At 38.8% G+C, this 16713-nt stretch overlaps 1 protein-coding gene across 1 annotated transcript; it reads left to right on the top strand.

Annotated features, from left to right (window-relative positions):
- The first annotated feature begins 2244 nt into the window (after nucleotides 1–2244).
- LOC134322950 (E3 ubiquitin-protein ligase TRIM35-like) lies at nucleotides 2245–7108 on the top strand. Its single transcript, XM_063004356.1, has 6 exons — nucleotides 2245–2652; nucleotides 4644–4739; nucleotides 4828–5058; nucleotides 5150–5172; nucleotides 5265–5383; nucleotides 6561–7108. Exons 1-6 carry the CDS (start codon nucleotides 2245–2247, stop codon nucleotides 7106–7108), a joined length of 1425 nt encoding a protein of 474 aa, XP_062860426.1.
- Nucleotides 7109–16713: the final 9605 nt, after the last annotated feature.

The following is a 16713-nucleotide window of genomic DNA, read 5'->3' as shown; positions in this document are numbered from 1 at the left end:
ATATATATATATGATGAAACTCGATATATATGGAATTAATAGTGATATATATATATATATATGTATATATATATATATATATATATATCAGTTTTCATTTTATATATATCAGTTTTCATTTTATTTATATTAAGTTTTATTTTATATATATCAAGTTTCATTTTATATATATCGAGTTTCATTATATAAATATCAGTTTTCATTTTATATATATCAGTTTTCATTTTATATATATTAAGTTTTATTTTATATATATCAAGTTTCATTATATATATATATCAGTTTTCATTCCATATATATTGAGTTTCATTCCATATATATCAGTGTTTGCTATATATTTCCTGTTTGGCTTGCCATATATAGTAGTAGTTTGTATCCTGGTCAGGTTAGCAGCAGGTCTGGTTCCACCAGTAACACTGGGCACAAGGCAGGTATACCATCCATCACAGGACTTCGGCCAAATTACAATAGACGAATATGGGGTCCTGGATTGTTGAACAGCTGAAGTCAAAGAACCCTCTGCTTCACAACTGTAACAAATGGTATCCTTAGTTTTAACATCATTATATTACTACACAGGTAATTATGTCCATGTCCCAACTGCTGTTGCATCCATCAAATTTAAAATCAGGGTGTAAATATATGCTTATACTAAAATGGAGATTTTGTATTTGTTCTGTACTGTTCTGTACTACTTTTGGAACTGGGTTCGTGATTTTGATCACTATTTCCTTCTACACACTTTTGCACGTTTCCATGTTAGTGTCACTGCAGTGCTGAGAATGTTCCACCACCTAAATAACCTCAGGTTAGGGAGGATTTGTAGAGCTCCCTCTTTTTAAATGAATGGGATTACAGAGCTGTATGTTTTAATTACTTTTTTTTTTACCTTTTTTTAAAAGTTTTTTTTAAAAATTTACCTTTTTTTTTCTTGGATTAAATATTTTGATCATGTAGATAATTATTATTTCACTTTTGTTATGAAAGAAAATACTCTCAAGGTAACAATGTCTCTATGTGTATGTTTCCTTTAGTAATACACACACTTATTTCCTGTAAATAGAACTGGTAGGTCAAACTGGATCAGTAAGAAGATAACAAAGCCTCACAGGATCATTGTGCACAGAGTATGTCAGAAATGCTTTTCTCATTTTCCAGAGAATGTAAATAAAACAATTATTTTTAATTACTGGTGAAATTTGTAAATTCATGCTGTTCAACAGAATAGTTTAATATAATTTAGGTTCCTACTTAGGCATAAATGGTATTTCTTTCTATTAACTAAAAAAACCTTTACAATTAAGATCAATAAAATGTATTTTAGAACCAGGTATGTGGAAAGATGTTGAGACATCTTAAGTAGTTATGAGGTATCTGGTACCAGGAAAAAAATCAGCAAGTTCTTTATGTTTAACTTCTGTATGTTGCGATGTGGATCGTCCTACTGTGCGTCCTGAAGCCATCAGTTCTCCAGGTAAATGATGCACATGTTATTGGCTGTCAATGATCTTTAGAGTAAACAGGATTTGTAATATGTTGTGTGTGATATGTATGGTGGAAAGAATCTAGACTGCATGTTTTTGGACTGTGGGAGGAAACCGGAGCACACCGGAAACCCACGCAGACACGGGGAGAACATGCAAACTCCACACAGAAATGACCCGGACCTTCTTGCTGTGAGGCGACAGTGCTACCCACTTAGCCACCGTGCCCGTGCCCATACACATGCTTCTATAACTGGTAACATTTTGGTGCATGACTCTGTGCCTATTTAGAGGTTCCAGAATGCATCTTAAAACTTGGCTGATGAAGGATTTTACTGTCCTCTTATTTATTTATTTATTTGTTATTTTGCATTAAAATATATGTGACTTTTTTGAGATATAAGATTCTTCAAATGAAACCAGTTCTACTAAGCTCAAAACTTAACAAAAGCTGAAAGTTAAAAAAGAATAACATATTTCCTGGAGGGGGAAGTGAACAGCACTAGCCAAAACAGAAAGAGGTTCTGAAGAATTCAGTGTAGTAGTGTAAGCAACATATATTTATCTCTTATCTCTGTCTCGTATTTATGTGGAATGCATGATAAACCAGGATAAATGATTCTTGAGAATTGGTTGCACAACACACACAAATAAAGAAAAAACATGCAAATGTTGAAGGAGATTTAAATACACCCATTTCTAAGTGTTTTTCCCTCAGGAAAGACACACAGTCTGTTGAAGTTTTGCTATATAGCAGATCATGGCAGCATCGTGTCCAGCTCTGTTTGACGACTATCTCCTCTGCTCTGTGTGCCAGGATGTTTTCAGAGATCCTGTGTTATTACTGTGTACTCACAGCTTCTGCAGGACGTGCTTACAGCAGTACTGGCAACACACTGAATCCCCAACATGCCCTCTGTGCAGAACAAACTCTTCTATTGATAATCCTCCATGTAACCTGGCTCTGAAGAACCTGTGTGAGGCGTTCATCCGAGAGAAACAGCAGAAGACTTCAGCTGAAAGTGAGGTGCTGTGTGGTCTGCATGGTAAAAAACTTACACACTACTGTGTGGAAGAAAAACAGCCGGTGTGTGAGGAGTGTCGGACGTCTGAAATACACGCCAACCACCAGTTTAAACTGCTGGATGAAGCGGCTGTGGATCTTAAGGTATGGATGTAAATTTACTCATCATACTTTTTGCACCAGTTTGTCTTTTATGTCATTTCAGTTACGGGTTTTCTGGAAATATGACCAAATCTGCTGGGTCAAAAACATACAAACATCATCCAAGATTATACATTTGATAGTGTAGAAAGTTCTATAATGAAATTTATGTTACTTATAATGATTGACCACAGCTTACTTGCAAGTCAGGAGGCACGGTGGCTCGGTGGGTAGAACTGTCACCTCACAGCAAGAAGGTCCTGAGTTTGATTTTCAAGTGGAGCAGTCCAGGTTCTTTCTGTGTGGAGTTTGCATGTTCTCCCCATGTCTAGGTTGGTTTCCTCCGGGAGCTCCGGTTTCCCCCCACAGTACAAAGATGTGCAAGTGATGTGAGGTGAATCTTGTGTAACCAGTAACTACCTGTCCTGTCATGATTGTAACCAAAGTGTGTTTGTTTGTTTGTTTATTAGGACTTTAACATCATGTTCCACACCCTGGTTACATCCATGACAGAACCGGTAGTCACTCATCACACAAGGTTCATCAGTTCACAAGGTCATATCAAACACAGTCATGGACAATTTAGCATCTCAAATTCACCTTACTTGGATGTCTTTGGCCGGTGGGAGGAAACCAGAGCACCTGGAGGAAACCCACGCAGACACGGGGAGAACATGCAAACTCCACACAGAAAGGACCCGGACCCCCCCACCTGGGGATCGAACCCAGGACCTTCTTGCTGGGAGGCGACAGTGCTACCCACTTAGCCACTGTGCCGCCCACCAAAGTGTGTAAAACATGACATTAAAATCCTAATAATAAAATAAATAAATATTTTAAGCAACTTCATCTGTATGAACAACATTCTGTAAGTGAACACACATGGAACAGTGGTCTCTCTGCCAAGGCTAAAAAGAAAAATCATATTGAATATTGTACAGCTGATCAGAATGGCCAAAAACAGCTTTGTTATGAATTTAAAGCAGCTGAATGTGTCACTGTTAACAGTCATGCATGCTTTACATAAACATGGAGAAAGGAGCTCCAAAATCAGCATCTTAAAAATAGTCTAGGGTTTGTTGCTGATTACATCAGTCATGGTCAGATAAAATGATTAAGTTATTTGTTCAGAGCGACCAGAAGTATGTTTGGAAAAGTAAACATGAAGATTTCAAACGCAACAACACTGTACCTGCTGCAGTGGTGATAGTATTGGTGAAAGTAGATGTGGTCAAACACCCAAACAGAGAGTCGCCATATGTTGTCTTTCTTATCACGGTTGCATGCCAACTTCTATGCATACAGCAAATGAAAACCTGCATGACTGTGGACAGTGACGAGTCCCAGCAGCTTGCAGTTCTTGGTTGGTCGAGTTTTATTGATGGTTCTTGAAATACATCTGGCCATCTAGACACATTCCCTCTTAGCATGAGGTGAACGTTTAGGTTTTAATGTTAACCCTGTTAACTTTTCCATACTCTGTGCTTTAAGTAAGTGCAGTCAACCTAGCCCTAATTATCTGGGCACAGAGAGGTCATTGCAGAGAGTAGGTGATTATAATTACAATCAAGGACTTAGGAGGCCAACAAATTAATGATCCAGTTTGCTGTATGAATGTTTTTGACTCTGGAGATTTCCAGAAAACCCACAATAAATGTATTCAAGACAAAATCTATGTGATTATAATAATTTACTATAGATCACAATGACAAACATGTTTATTAAAAGTGTATGTAAACTTTTTACTTTACACTACATAGCTAAATTGACAATGTAAAAAAATATATCCATCGTTACCATTAAAAAATGCTTTAACGAATCCACGTCAGTAAGAAAAGTGCACTGAGTTCTTTCACGGGGGCAATAAGCAAACTATTTCTGGATAGACTACTCTAACATACACACTTCAGGGAGTAACGGCACCTACTGTATAATAGATAGAAAACCTGTTTTACTGGATTTTTTGTTGTATTTGACCGTTTTTATCATTTCAGTCGGACCTGAAAAGAAAACTCGCACCACTAAAGGAGAAACTGACATTTTTCAAAAACATTAAGTTCACCTTCGTCACTACTGAAGAATACATCAAGGTAAAAATGTACAGTATAAGCTGGACATAATGTCATCATCATAATCAGCTGTTATATTTTATTTTATTAATTGGTGGTATCATATCAGAGTCAGGCTTACTCCACCGAGGCTCGGATTAGGAGCGAGTTTGAAAAGCTTCACCAGTTTCTCTGGGATGAAGAGACGAACAGAATTGCAGAACTGAGAAAGGAGGAGAAGCGCAGGAGTCAGACAGTGATGAAGAAACGTACACAGATCAACCGAGACATCGCATCTCTCATAGAATTATGTACTGGGATCGAGAAGGAAATAGAAGGCAACAATATTTCATTTTTGCAGGTAAAAATCTACACAATATTTATTTAACAAACCAGTTTTGCATTTTTAAAAATTTTTTCCAAAGCTAAAATACTCTCACTTTCTATTCCAGAATTATGAAGCTACTGTGAAAAGGTTGGTGTTTGGCTTTTGTCCTGTTAGTGGCTTTAATTCCCGACTTTTAATCCTACAACTACAGCTGTATTAATGACTGAATTATCTTACAGAACTCAGTGTGAGCTGAAGAATCCTGAGATCATCTCTGATTCACTGATCGATGTGGCAAAGCACCTGGGAAACCTGAAGTTCAGATTATGGGAGAAGATGCAGAGTATTATACACTACTGTAAGCCTGGTGTGCATATTGTAACAATGCGTAGAGCACAGAAAAGTAAACTTTGTAATAGGCTGTTTTAGGGCGGCTTGGTGGTTCGGTGGGTAGCACTGTCGCCTCACAGCAAGAAGGTCCTGGGATCAATCCCCAGGCGGGTGGTCCGGGTCCTTTCTGTGCGGAGTTTGCATGTTCTCCCCGTGTCTGCGTGGGTTTTCTACGGGAGCTCCCGATGGACTGGCGCCCCGTCCAGGGTGTTACTGTGTGCCTTGCACCTATTGAAAAGCTGGGATAGGTTCCAGCACCCCCCGCGACCCTGATTGGATAAGCGGTTAAGACAGTGAGTGAGTGGTTTTGGAATAGGATGTCCAGAAAGCAATGACCACATACTACTGGCCATTTCAGAATCAGAATTAGAATCCAGCTTTTTGGCCGACCATGATCACACATCAGTAGCTCACAGTTTTTTAAAGTTTATATCTACTCTGCTTTCTAATGTTTGATTAGATGCAATTCATTTATTCACTTTTAGTCTCTGTTGACTGTATCTCCTTTAATAGTTTGTTAAATCAGCTTGAATTATGGAAATATGGAAAAATGGCAAATGATATGTGTGGGTACCAGAGATGATATTTCATCTGGAAGAGAGCAGCCAGTGATCTCATTCTAGCACACTGATCTGTCCATTGACATTTTAAAAGAGGTGGTGGCTCGCTACACGTGTTTCAGTGGACCAACTTGCTGGCCATTGCTCTCCAAGGCTGGTGTAGTGCAGGGTCAAAATCATTATGTCCATAATTTTTTCTGTGACCCAGGCAACACAAACAGTGCATCTTACTTTGTCTGTTTTGCTCCCTACAATCTGGTCTCACTGTGGTTTTCAAGATGTAACATAAAGCCTCCACAAGGGGGCAATCGTGTACAAGTTTATTCAATTATTATTATTTTTCTTCAGCCACCCATTTGTTTTTGACTCACAACCACCCAGAAATACAGTTAGTGGAATATTGATTGAAGGGTTGCAAGTTTAATCCCCACCACCGCCAAAGCCTCATGTGGACTGTATCCTAAAATGCATAAATGTAAATATAAATTAATAAATATTATAGAATCTGCATGGCTTATGTACCACTGTTTATCTTTAACTTGGCTGATAAATATATATCTTTATTTTTAATTCTGCTACATGTAGCTCCTGTAATCCTAAACCCCAACACTGCTCATCCTTACCTGCATCTGTCTAATGATTTGACTGAAGTGAAGCTCCGTACCAGGAATCCAGACATCCCAGCTAACCTTGAAAGATTTGACGACTACTCGAGTGTCCTTGGCTCGGTCGGTTATGACTCGGGAACGCACAGTTGGGACGTTGAGGTGGGGGACAGCACAGCCTGGGCTGTAGGAGTGATTTCCGAATCTGCATACAAGCACAGGAAGAACCTGTCGAAGCCCGGTCTGTGGCACGTGGGTTACTACAAAGGGAAGTATGGAAACGGTCTGTCCGATAAGATGCTCATTCCACTCAGACTTCAGGACAAGCTGCAAAGGATCCGCGTGATTCTGGACTGGGACGGAGGACGTGTCTCATTCTACAACCCTGTCGGTAACACCCATGTACACACTTTTGAACACATGTTCACCGAGCGAGTGTATCCGTACTTCTGTAATGTCTGTCCTGCTAACACTTTAAGAATTGTACCGGTGGAAATCGCACTCACTGAGGAATGGTGTGAGAAGTGAGATTTGAACTAAATGGAAATGAAACGTCCTGCAATCCAGTAATTCTACTCAATGCCTTCTAAACTAGTTTTATATAGAACTACCTGCGTTTTCCTCTAAAAAGTCAGGTTTATCGGAGCTACTAAAAATAGTAACAACACATACTACTGTAAACACACTGTACAACACTGCTTAGTACTGAGAACTGTAAACAACACTATACTACAATAAACACTCTGTACAACACTGCTTAATACTGTGAACTGTAAACAACACTATACTACTATAAACACTCTGTACAACACTGCTTAATACTGTGAACTGTAAACAACACTATACTACTATAAACACTCTGTACAACACTGCTTAATACTGTGAACTGTAAACAACACTATACTACTATAAACACTGTACAACACTGCTTAATACTGTGAACTGTAAACAACACTACACTACTATAAACACACTGTACTGTACAACACTGCTTAATACTGTAAACTGTAAACAACACTACACTGCTGTAAACACTGTACAACACTGCTTAATACTGTGAACTGTAAACAACACTACACTACTATAAACACTGTACAACACTGCTTAATACTGTAAACTGTAAACAACACTACACATCTATTAACACTCTGTACAACACTGCTTAATACTGTAAACAACACTACACTGCTGTAAACACTGTACAACACTGCTTAATACTGTGAAGTGTAAACAACACTACAAAAATAATGTGAAAATACTGCACACAGTATTGTAATTAATTAATGTCTGTGGTCATAGGTTGGATATTTGCATATTTTTGAATAATTTTACATAGATATTAAAACATGAACATGCATGAAATGTGAAGTTGTCCTCTTTCATTCACTCTGGGAACTTTGTTGCCATTTAACTATGTAAAAAAATGATACTGGATGTATTTAGGATAGGGTGTTAAGAGTGTTATTAAGTGTTTAGTCATGTAACCCTGTGTACGATGCTGCACAAAACTGTGACCCACACTGTGAACACACATCCTGGTTTAACAGTTGTGAACATTTGCTAAACAAATAAATGTAAAGTAAGATCACGGTGATGGTTAAGAATAAAAGTATGAATAGAATTAAAGGATACGTTTATGTGTTTATGTTGCATATTTTATTTTAAAAAGATTGAGTGGAACAATTATTATTAGTGCTATTAACTGTCACCCAAGTGTGTGCCCATGCAGAGCCACAGGAAGTAAGAGACTGCTGGGCAGTGTGTGTGTGTAAACAAATACATACAACACATACACACAAACTCACACACCACCTCCTTCTTCTAAAATCCTGGAAAATCTTTAATCCAATAGAATGACCGTTATAACTACAACCGTTACTGTCAAGACATTCTGTGCAGAGCTCGTTGAGGTTCCAGGCTGTAACCTTGCTGTGTCTCTGTGGCTGCTGGCAGTGGCTAAGAGGCTTTTCCTTCCACAATCCTTCTCCAACTGTCACAAGCACTCTGTCACCTGCAGATGAAGCCATTCACAGCAATCTTAACAACACACCGCACGGTCTGCGTGTTTAGCTTTCCAGAGACAATGAACACAACAGAACACAATGCACCTAAATTGTAGCAGGCAAGTAATACAACAAGTATTGCACTATTATTAGTTAATGAAGCAAAATTATACGGTAAGAATATGGTAAGTTTAGTTTTTGGTGGCATGATGACAGAGCAGGATGTCAAAAGGAACTAAGATGCAATTAAACGTGTAAGTCACAAACCTTTTTGGGAGAACAGATCCGTATTATAGGAGTCTCAGACAGAACACATTTTACTAGTACTTTTTTTGTCAATACAAGGGATGTAATGATACACTCAACCCACGATGCAATACGATTCACGATACTGGGTTCACGATACGATTTTTTCCTGATTTTTTTAAACGAAATGAAATTGAAGACAAACTATGACAGTTTCTTTTCATTATTTCTCTTTAAAAAAATAATAAAGTACTGTATTTGTGTTTGTCTTTTATTCATCTAAATAATAAATGCCCTTTTATTTCTGAGGTAGGTACAAACTATGCCAAATAATGCCTATTGTGTAAAAAAAAAACTGAAATGAAATTTTAAAACAAATCCAACATTATATAAATAAATGAATAATAAGTTAATAATACAAATAAAGAAAGTATCCTCACATAAATAAATTTGGCTAGAAAATTCCGAACCTGGCAACCCTGTAGTGACGTCAACCAGGCGAGGTGAATAGAGCCAGTGCCCTCTGCTGTTTAAAGTGATTATTGATTCACCTTAAATGAATAACCAATTCGAATCGTGGCACACGTGTCTTGTGGTGCATCGTTACATCCCTAGTCAATACCTCTAAACACAGTATGTTTATTGAGTATTTTAATTAGTGACTTAATATGAACCTTTAAGTAAAACTGTAACAAGCGGAGCCACTGAGGCACCAGGTGTAGCCACACACCTGCAAAAATTGAAAATGAACCCAGTTTGCAGGATGTTTAACCAAGGTAGAACAATACTGTGTCTAAAAAGCAAAACAAAAAGGACAATGGGAAATAAAAGCATTGGCCAAAATAATGACAGATGAAAGACCCACATTGGAAAAAAGTGGATATAAAAAGGGATAGTGCAGAAATTAAAACTGGTTGTCACAATATGGCAAACAGGAAAGTAAGGAATCCCAGAACAAGCCATAAACAGCAAAGAATAGGCAAAGTGGTGCAGCCTGCACCCAGTATGGGACCCACTCTGATAAAAAGACCATTCAGCCTCCTTTGGGGCAGCTTCATCATCTAGGGCGGTTCTGTTGTGAAGTGGCTTAATACCGGCTGAGTTCCAAGAAAAACACAGATTACACAGATTATTATAGTATCATACTCCTGTAAAACCCAGACTGAGCCAAGCACGTCCTCACTGTTTCAAACAAATGACCTAAACCTATATTTTATAAAGAAATAATGCGTAATTTAATAGAATAGAATGCCTTTATTGTTAAGTTTTTAAGCATCTTCTTGAGCATGGACATAAATATATATACTGTATATACTGTATATATACAGTATATATATATATATATACAGTACAGGCCAAAAGTTTGGACACACTTTCTCATTCCTGTGGTTTTTCTAGATTTTTTTTTAAATTTTCTATATTGTAGATTAATACTACAGACATCCAAACTATGAAGGAACACATATGGAATTATGTAGTAAACAAAAAAGTGTTAAACAAACCAGAATATGTTTTATATTTTAGATTATTCAAAGTAGCCATCTTTTGCTTTAATGACAGATTTGCACACTCTTTGAAATTTTCTCAACCAGCTTTATTAGGTTTCCACCTGGAATGGTTTTCAATGAATGTTTGTGCCTTGTCTAGAGTGAAGTTCTGGAATTTGTTGCTTTTTTAATGTGTTTGAGACCATCAGTTGGGTTGTGCAGAGGTAGAGTTGGTAAAATATAAAACATATTCTGGTTTGTTTAACACTTTTTGGTTCACTACATAATTCTTCATAGTTTAGATGTCTTCAGTATTAATCTACAATGTAGAAAATAAAAAATAATCAAGAAAAAACATTGAAGAGAAGGTGTGTCCAAACTTTTGACTGGTGTGTCCAAACTTTTGGCCTGTACTGTATATATATATATATATATATATATATATATATATATATATATATATATATATATATACACACACACACACATATATATACACACATGTATTTACAAATAAACATATACACATATAGATACAAAAATACGGGATGTGAGTATTTTCTAAAGAAAGTAATTGCACAGTCCTATAAATTGCACATTATGTACTAGGATGCAGGAGTCTGGAAGTGTGGGCCTTGATACTCATATAGCGCCTACCAGAGGGCAACAAAGAGAACAGGTGGCGACAAGGGTGAGTTGAACCTACTTGATCTCAATTTTTTGCTACTTTTTTAGAACATGTATTCATTGAACCACACTGGCACAGTATTCCACTGGAATGTCATTATTATAAATTATTATTTGAATGCTTGGCACCAATGCTTGGCAATTTCCACACCTAGCTGATCTTCCAACACTACAAAGCAGCTACAGAGCTGAGAAGATAATGAATAACATCAAGTCAAGTCAAATAGTCAAGTATTTGTATAGCACTTTTTACAGTTGACATTGTCTCAAAGCAACTTTACAGAATCCAGGACCAACAGACCAAAAACCCCTGTTGAGCAAGCCGAGGGCAAAATACAGGAAGAAACCTTGAGAGGAACCAGACTCAGCAGGGAACCCCATCCTCCGTGGGTGTCCTGGAGGATAATTTGAATAAAAAGGATTTACATGTGTTAATAGGCTAACATGTTTCCTGTATAACCTGTAACCTGTGCCTTTTTTAAATCTACAAGTTAATCAGTTTATTAAGGCATATCAAAATGCTTTGGCATGACACGACAGAAAGTTTATGCCAAATTCTGCAAGCAGTCACCTGAAACAAGGATCAAACTGAAATTCCTGGAGCTGTGAGGCACCAACACTTCTTGTTGAACCACCAGCTACAACACAGATGTTTTCTATCCATGGCGTGATCTCGAAGTGAACGAGTAAAATTATATAAACAGAACGTCAAGTTAACCTATAATGTCATTTATTGTTTTTGACACATCAACATCAGTCAATTAGAACTTGTAGCAGAGAGTATCTAGATTAAATAACACCTGACCTCTTACACCTGAGGTTCTGCTGCACAGTCTGGCAAAGCCCCATGGGTAAAACCCTCACAACCATTTTACACTCTGGGATTTGACTTTGTTTGTCTCTGTAGAAGAAAGCTGTTACCATGACCGGCTCACTCATTGCTTGGCATGCACACACATGCATGTGCAGAGACCCTGTACACAAACACACACACACACACACACACACACACACACACACACACAATTGTACCAGTGTCATATGTGTAAAAGGAATGAGATTGAAGAAAGCACTAGAGGGGGATCTGCATGTATCTAAGTGCTCACCTTCCTTTTCTTCATTACCCAGCATGCATTAGGATATTCCCTCCCAGCCAGCACACACACACACACACACACACACACAGCCATCCAAACTTAATGCTGCAATCCTCTTTGTGAAAGTGACGTGTTTCTGTCAGAAACAAAGCTAAGCTGGAAAGAGAAGCAGTTCGTCCTACGTCATCCTGAGGTCCAAGTAAATTCATTTTATATACTGTATATTATTTTTATTCCTTACATTCTGCTTTTCCATTTGTTCCTTGCATGGACATTTGTGAAGTGGCTTTTTTATCTTCTGGCTGAAGAAAGCAAGAACAGGGTGTCTGAACCCCTGGAGAAGCTGTTTTAAAGGTCTTTACTTACAGAACTACTCCAAGCCACCAGTTTATCCTGTTTAAACTGAGACTGTTGTTTTTGTTGATTTGCTGTTTGCATGATGCACATCTGATGATTCACCTGTGAAAGTTTTCCGTATTTCTGAGAAACAAACAAAAAAAGTCCTGAAACTGGTGAAGCTACGGATTTCCCCTCTGGTGGATGCACACTCTCCAGTACAGTTGGTCCAGTTTGGCCCATTTGGTGTCATTTGCATTGGGTGTCATTTGGCCCATCCAAGGGCCACAGTGGATTACACAGCACTTTTTGTACTTCTTCAATGGAGGGCCACAGTTATGAGCGCTACAATGATACTGATGGGGAATGTGACAGCTACCAGATCGACTACCGCAGCATCGTGGGAGACACAGAGCCTGCCAGGCCGTGGATCTCCCCTCGAGACATGGAGCACCAGTCACAACCAGTCACAGGGCCATTCAGTCACAACACGCCACATGGGCATGGACACGGGCACGAGACAGCAGCCCAGCGTTACAGTGCCACCCGCATCCAGGCAGGGTATGAGCCAGAAAGGTAGGACTGCACTCATAGAGTTTTACTAGATACCTGTCTGTAAACATCTGGATCAGTTAGTGTGGGTTATAATGTTTTCTTTTTTACTTCTGATGACAAAATAAAAGTGGAATTGACAATCAGATAATTAAACTAGTCCTGTCATGGTTGCAGTTTTAATTTACCCAGAAATTTCATAGACAAGTCAGTTAAATGACCTGCATTTAAATAAATGCCCGTAACACGTTTATTTTTATTACAGGAAGGTCATTTCTACATTTAATGCTCACTAACTGAAAATGAGGCATAAATATAAACGTATTATTTAATCATCTTTACTTAACCACTTTATCCTGATCAGGGTTAAAGTGGGTTTGGCAACTACCCCTATAAACCGAGCCCTGGGCACCCAGAACTTCAAATGCATCTTTGCAAATAGAGATCATGCAAATCTCCTTACAGACAATTACAGGAGGTGAGGTTTGAATCCAGGTACCAGGACCCTGGTGCTCTTTAGCACCCACATTACATGATGTATGACCATGCCACCCTACAAGGAATGTATGTAATACAATATACTTCAAACCTACATTGTAACACAATTGAACTGAATAAGGTTGTAAGGGAAAATAAAATTAGACTGATGTTTTGATAGTTCATAATTATGCACTGAAAACAGCTGGAGGTGAGAGATTGGAAAAGACAAAATGATAGAAGGCGCACTGGGTCTATCACGGTAGCCTACTACTGCTAAGACAGGAGATTCAGACCTAAATCTCAATGCTGCTATTGGCTGGTTGGGCATCTACACAGACATGATTCTATACTGAGGATGGGGGGACAGGGTTTGCTCAAAGCCCTGCAATGGAATGATGCCCTGTATAGGGTATTCTTACCCTGCGCCTAGTGTTTCACTATGTAGTTGCCACCCAGAATAAAGCACTTGATGCCATGACCTCGATCAGGATAAAGCATTAAAAATGAATGTAAGTATTACAGCATTCGTGAGGACAGGCCTGGCTCACAATAAATGTTCCAATTCATCCCAAAGCTGTTTAGTGATGTTGAAGTCAAGGATTTGTCAAACCCCATTTTTATGATTCTTGCTTTGTGAACTGGAGTGCAATCGAGCTGAAAGATTTTTCCCCAAACTATTACCACAGTGTTAAATGCATGTAATTCATACTTTATAAACCTGTTAGCAGTGAGTGTAGCAGAAATACCTGAACTCAATACTTAGGAGGGGTGTTTATAGATTTTGCCAAATATAGTAAATTTTTATGAAAACATGATAATAAAAAAAAAATTTTAATTGGAAAATTAGGATTCATTTTAATAATTGCAATAATGAGATATTAAAACAATTGTGCCAGGCCTGTTCATCATTATCTGCAAAGTTGCACTGATTGCAAGGAATGTGTCATGGAAGTAGCCATAATAATATACGACTTCTCTTTATGGTTATTTTTAAACCCTTATTTTACAGCCAGCTTTTAAAAAGCACACAGAATCTGTACCTGAAAGTGACCTAATACAATCCTCTTAGTCAGAGAGAACCAGAGCTGCAAACCGGTCAAACGGTCAGACTTTCAGACACTTACTTTGATCTAATACTTTGATCTTTAAAAGCATTACAGTAGCACAGTAGTAATGACTACAGTCTCAGCAACACCAGTTTAAGGTTTCATAAGCTTACATAACCCTGATATTTAGTATTTAAGCATTTTTAGATACACAAATTGACTTCTTATCCCTTTTCACATCACAACTCTGTGTCAGTAGAGTTAAAATGAGCATAAGGATTACGTTAGTGATGTTTTAATCTGGTGTTTACATATAATCTAGGAGCAACTAAAAACAGGTCTGCCACGCATTAAAAGCTGCTGGAACATGGGTGACACAAGCTTCACACTACCATGAACTTAGAAGCAGTTGTGCAAAAACTTACATTGATTTTTTCTTTATCAATGTAATTAGCAATCATGTAGTCTTGCTTCGAGGTTCTGATTTTGGAGCAGGATGCTTCATTCTTGTGCGGAAGCCACTGAACCTATGGTGATGTTAAGCTCACTTGACTGTGGCCAGTGTCACCTGTTCTTCAACAGCTTCGAATTATGAACTACTTACCTTTAAGTAAACTTTAAAGGGTTAAAATGACCAAATTGTTGTATACAAATATGCACTTTATAAAACACTGCGCAAATACACTGATCAACCATAACATTAAAACCACCTCCTTGTTTCTACACTCACTGTCCATTTTATCAGCTCCACTTACCATATAGAAGCACTTTGTAGTGCTACAATTACTAACTGTAGTCCATCTGTGTCTCTGCATGCTTTGTTATCCCCCTTTCATGCTGTTTTTCAATGGTCAGGACCCCCACAGGACCACTACAGAGCAGGTATTATTTAGGTGGTGGATCATTCTCAGCACTGCAGTGACACTGACATTGTGGTGGTGTGTTAGTGTGTGTTGTGCTGGTATGTGTGGATAAGACACAGCAGCGCTGATGGAGTTTTTAAACACCTCACTGTCACTGCTGGACTGAGAATAGTCCACCAATCAAAAATATATCCAGCCAACAGCACCCTGTGACCACTGATGAAGGTCTAGAAGATGACCGACTCAAACAGCAACAATAAATGAGCGATCGTCTCTGACTTTATATGTACAAGGTGAACTAACTAGGTAGGAGTGTCTAATAGAGTGGACAGTGAGTGGACAGGGTATTTAAAAACTCCAGCAGCGCTGCTGTGTCTGATCCACTAAAACCAGCACAACACACACTAACACACCACCACCATGTCAGTGTCACTGCAGTGCTGAGAATGATCCACCACCTAAATAATACCTGCTCTGTGGGGGTCCTGTGGGCATGGCTGGATTACTGACCGGGCCAGTGGGGCCAGTGCCCAGGGGCCCTTGAGGTCAGGGGGCCCCGGGGGGGCCCTGGCCCAAAACATTTTGCGATGCCTATCAACATTTATGATACAATATATTTTTATTTCCGAGGGCCCTCCATTTTAAGGATCCTCTGACTATTACGGACTTTGACCCCAGGGCCTCTTGGGGGCCCTAGCCATGCTTTTGGGGCCCCTAGCCATGTTTTTGGGCCCTAGCCATGCTTTTGGGAGCCCTAGCCATGCTTTTGGGAGCCCTAGCCATGCTTTTGGGCCCTAGCCATACTTTTGGGCCCCTTATGAAAATGGATGAGGCGTTGTGGCACTGCTCTGACTTCGACTTCTGGCTATTAGGGGTCCTAGGAAAGAGGGGGGCATATTTTTAGAGGGCCTTGGTTATGAGAGCCCCTACCAGGGGGCCCTAGAGAAGAGCAGGGCATACCATTAGAGGGCCCTTGATCACGAGGGCCCCTGCTATGGGGCCCTTGACTTCCATAGAAGTCGTTTACCATGGCTCCTTGACTTTCTAGGGACCTTGCCAGGCAAGCTACCATATTTCATAACAGACGTTTTGTTGCAAATATGCGATTCAGGCCCTTACTTAATGTTTCTGAATTTGTATTGTTTCAAAATTATTATGTTCAATTTCTCTTAAGCGCAGAGACACAAATTAATTTAGCAATTTTGCAATTATTTAAATTTAAGACAAGCAATTTCAAGCAGTTTGAATGCATACACACACTTAACTGAGCTATTTGATGTTCTTTTCATGCCTGACAATATGTCCAACAGTGAGCTCACTTTAAAGGCTAACTCAC

This window comes from Trichomycterus rosablanca, chromosome 11 (assembly GCF_030014385.1).
Source record: "Trichomycterus rosablanca isolate fTriRos1 chromosome 11, fTriRos1.hap1, whole genome shotgun sequence".
NCBI lineage: Eukaryota > Metazoa > Chordata > Actinopteri > Siluriformes > Trichomycteridae > Trichomycterus > Trichomycterus rosablanca.
This window is presented reverse-complemented; position numbering and strand designations above follow the sequence as displayed.

Excerpts from the sequence above, each read along its gene's own strand:
- LOC134322950 (XM_063004356.1), top strand. The coding sequence starts at position 2,245 with ATGGCAGCATCGTGTCCAGCTCTGTTTGACGACTATCTCCTCTGCTCT. Across the intron at positions 4,740-4,827 it reads CTACTGAAGAATACATCAAG|AGTCAGGCTTACTCCACCGA; the intron begins GTAAAAATGTAC and ends GTATCATATCAG. Across the intron at positions 5,384-6,560 it reads GCAGAGTATTATACACTACT|CTCCTGTAATCCTAAACCCC; the intron begins GTAAGCCTGGTG and ends TGCTACATGTAG.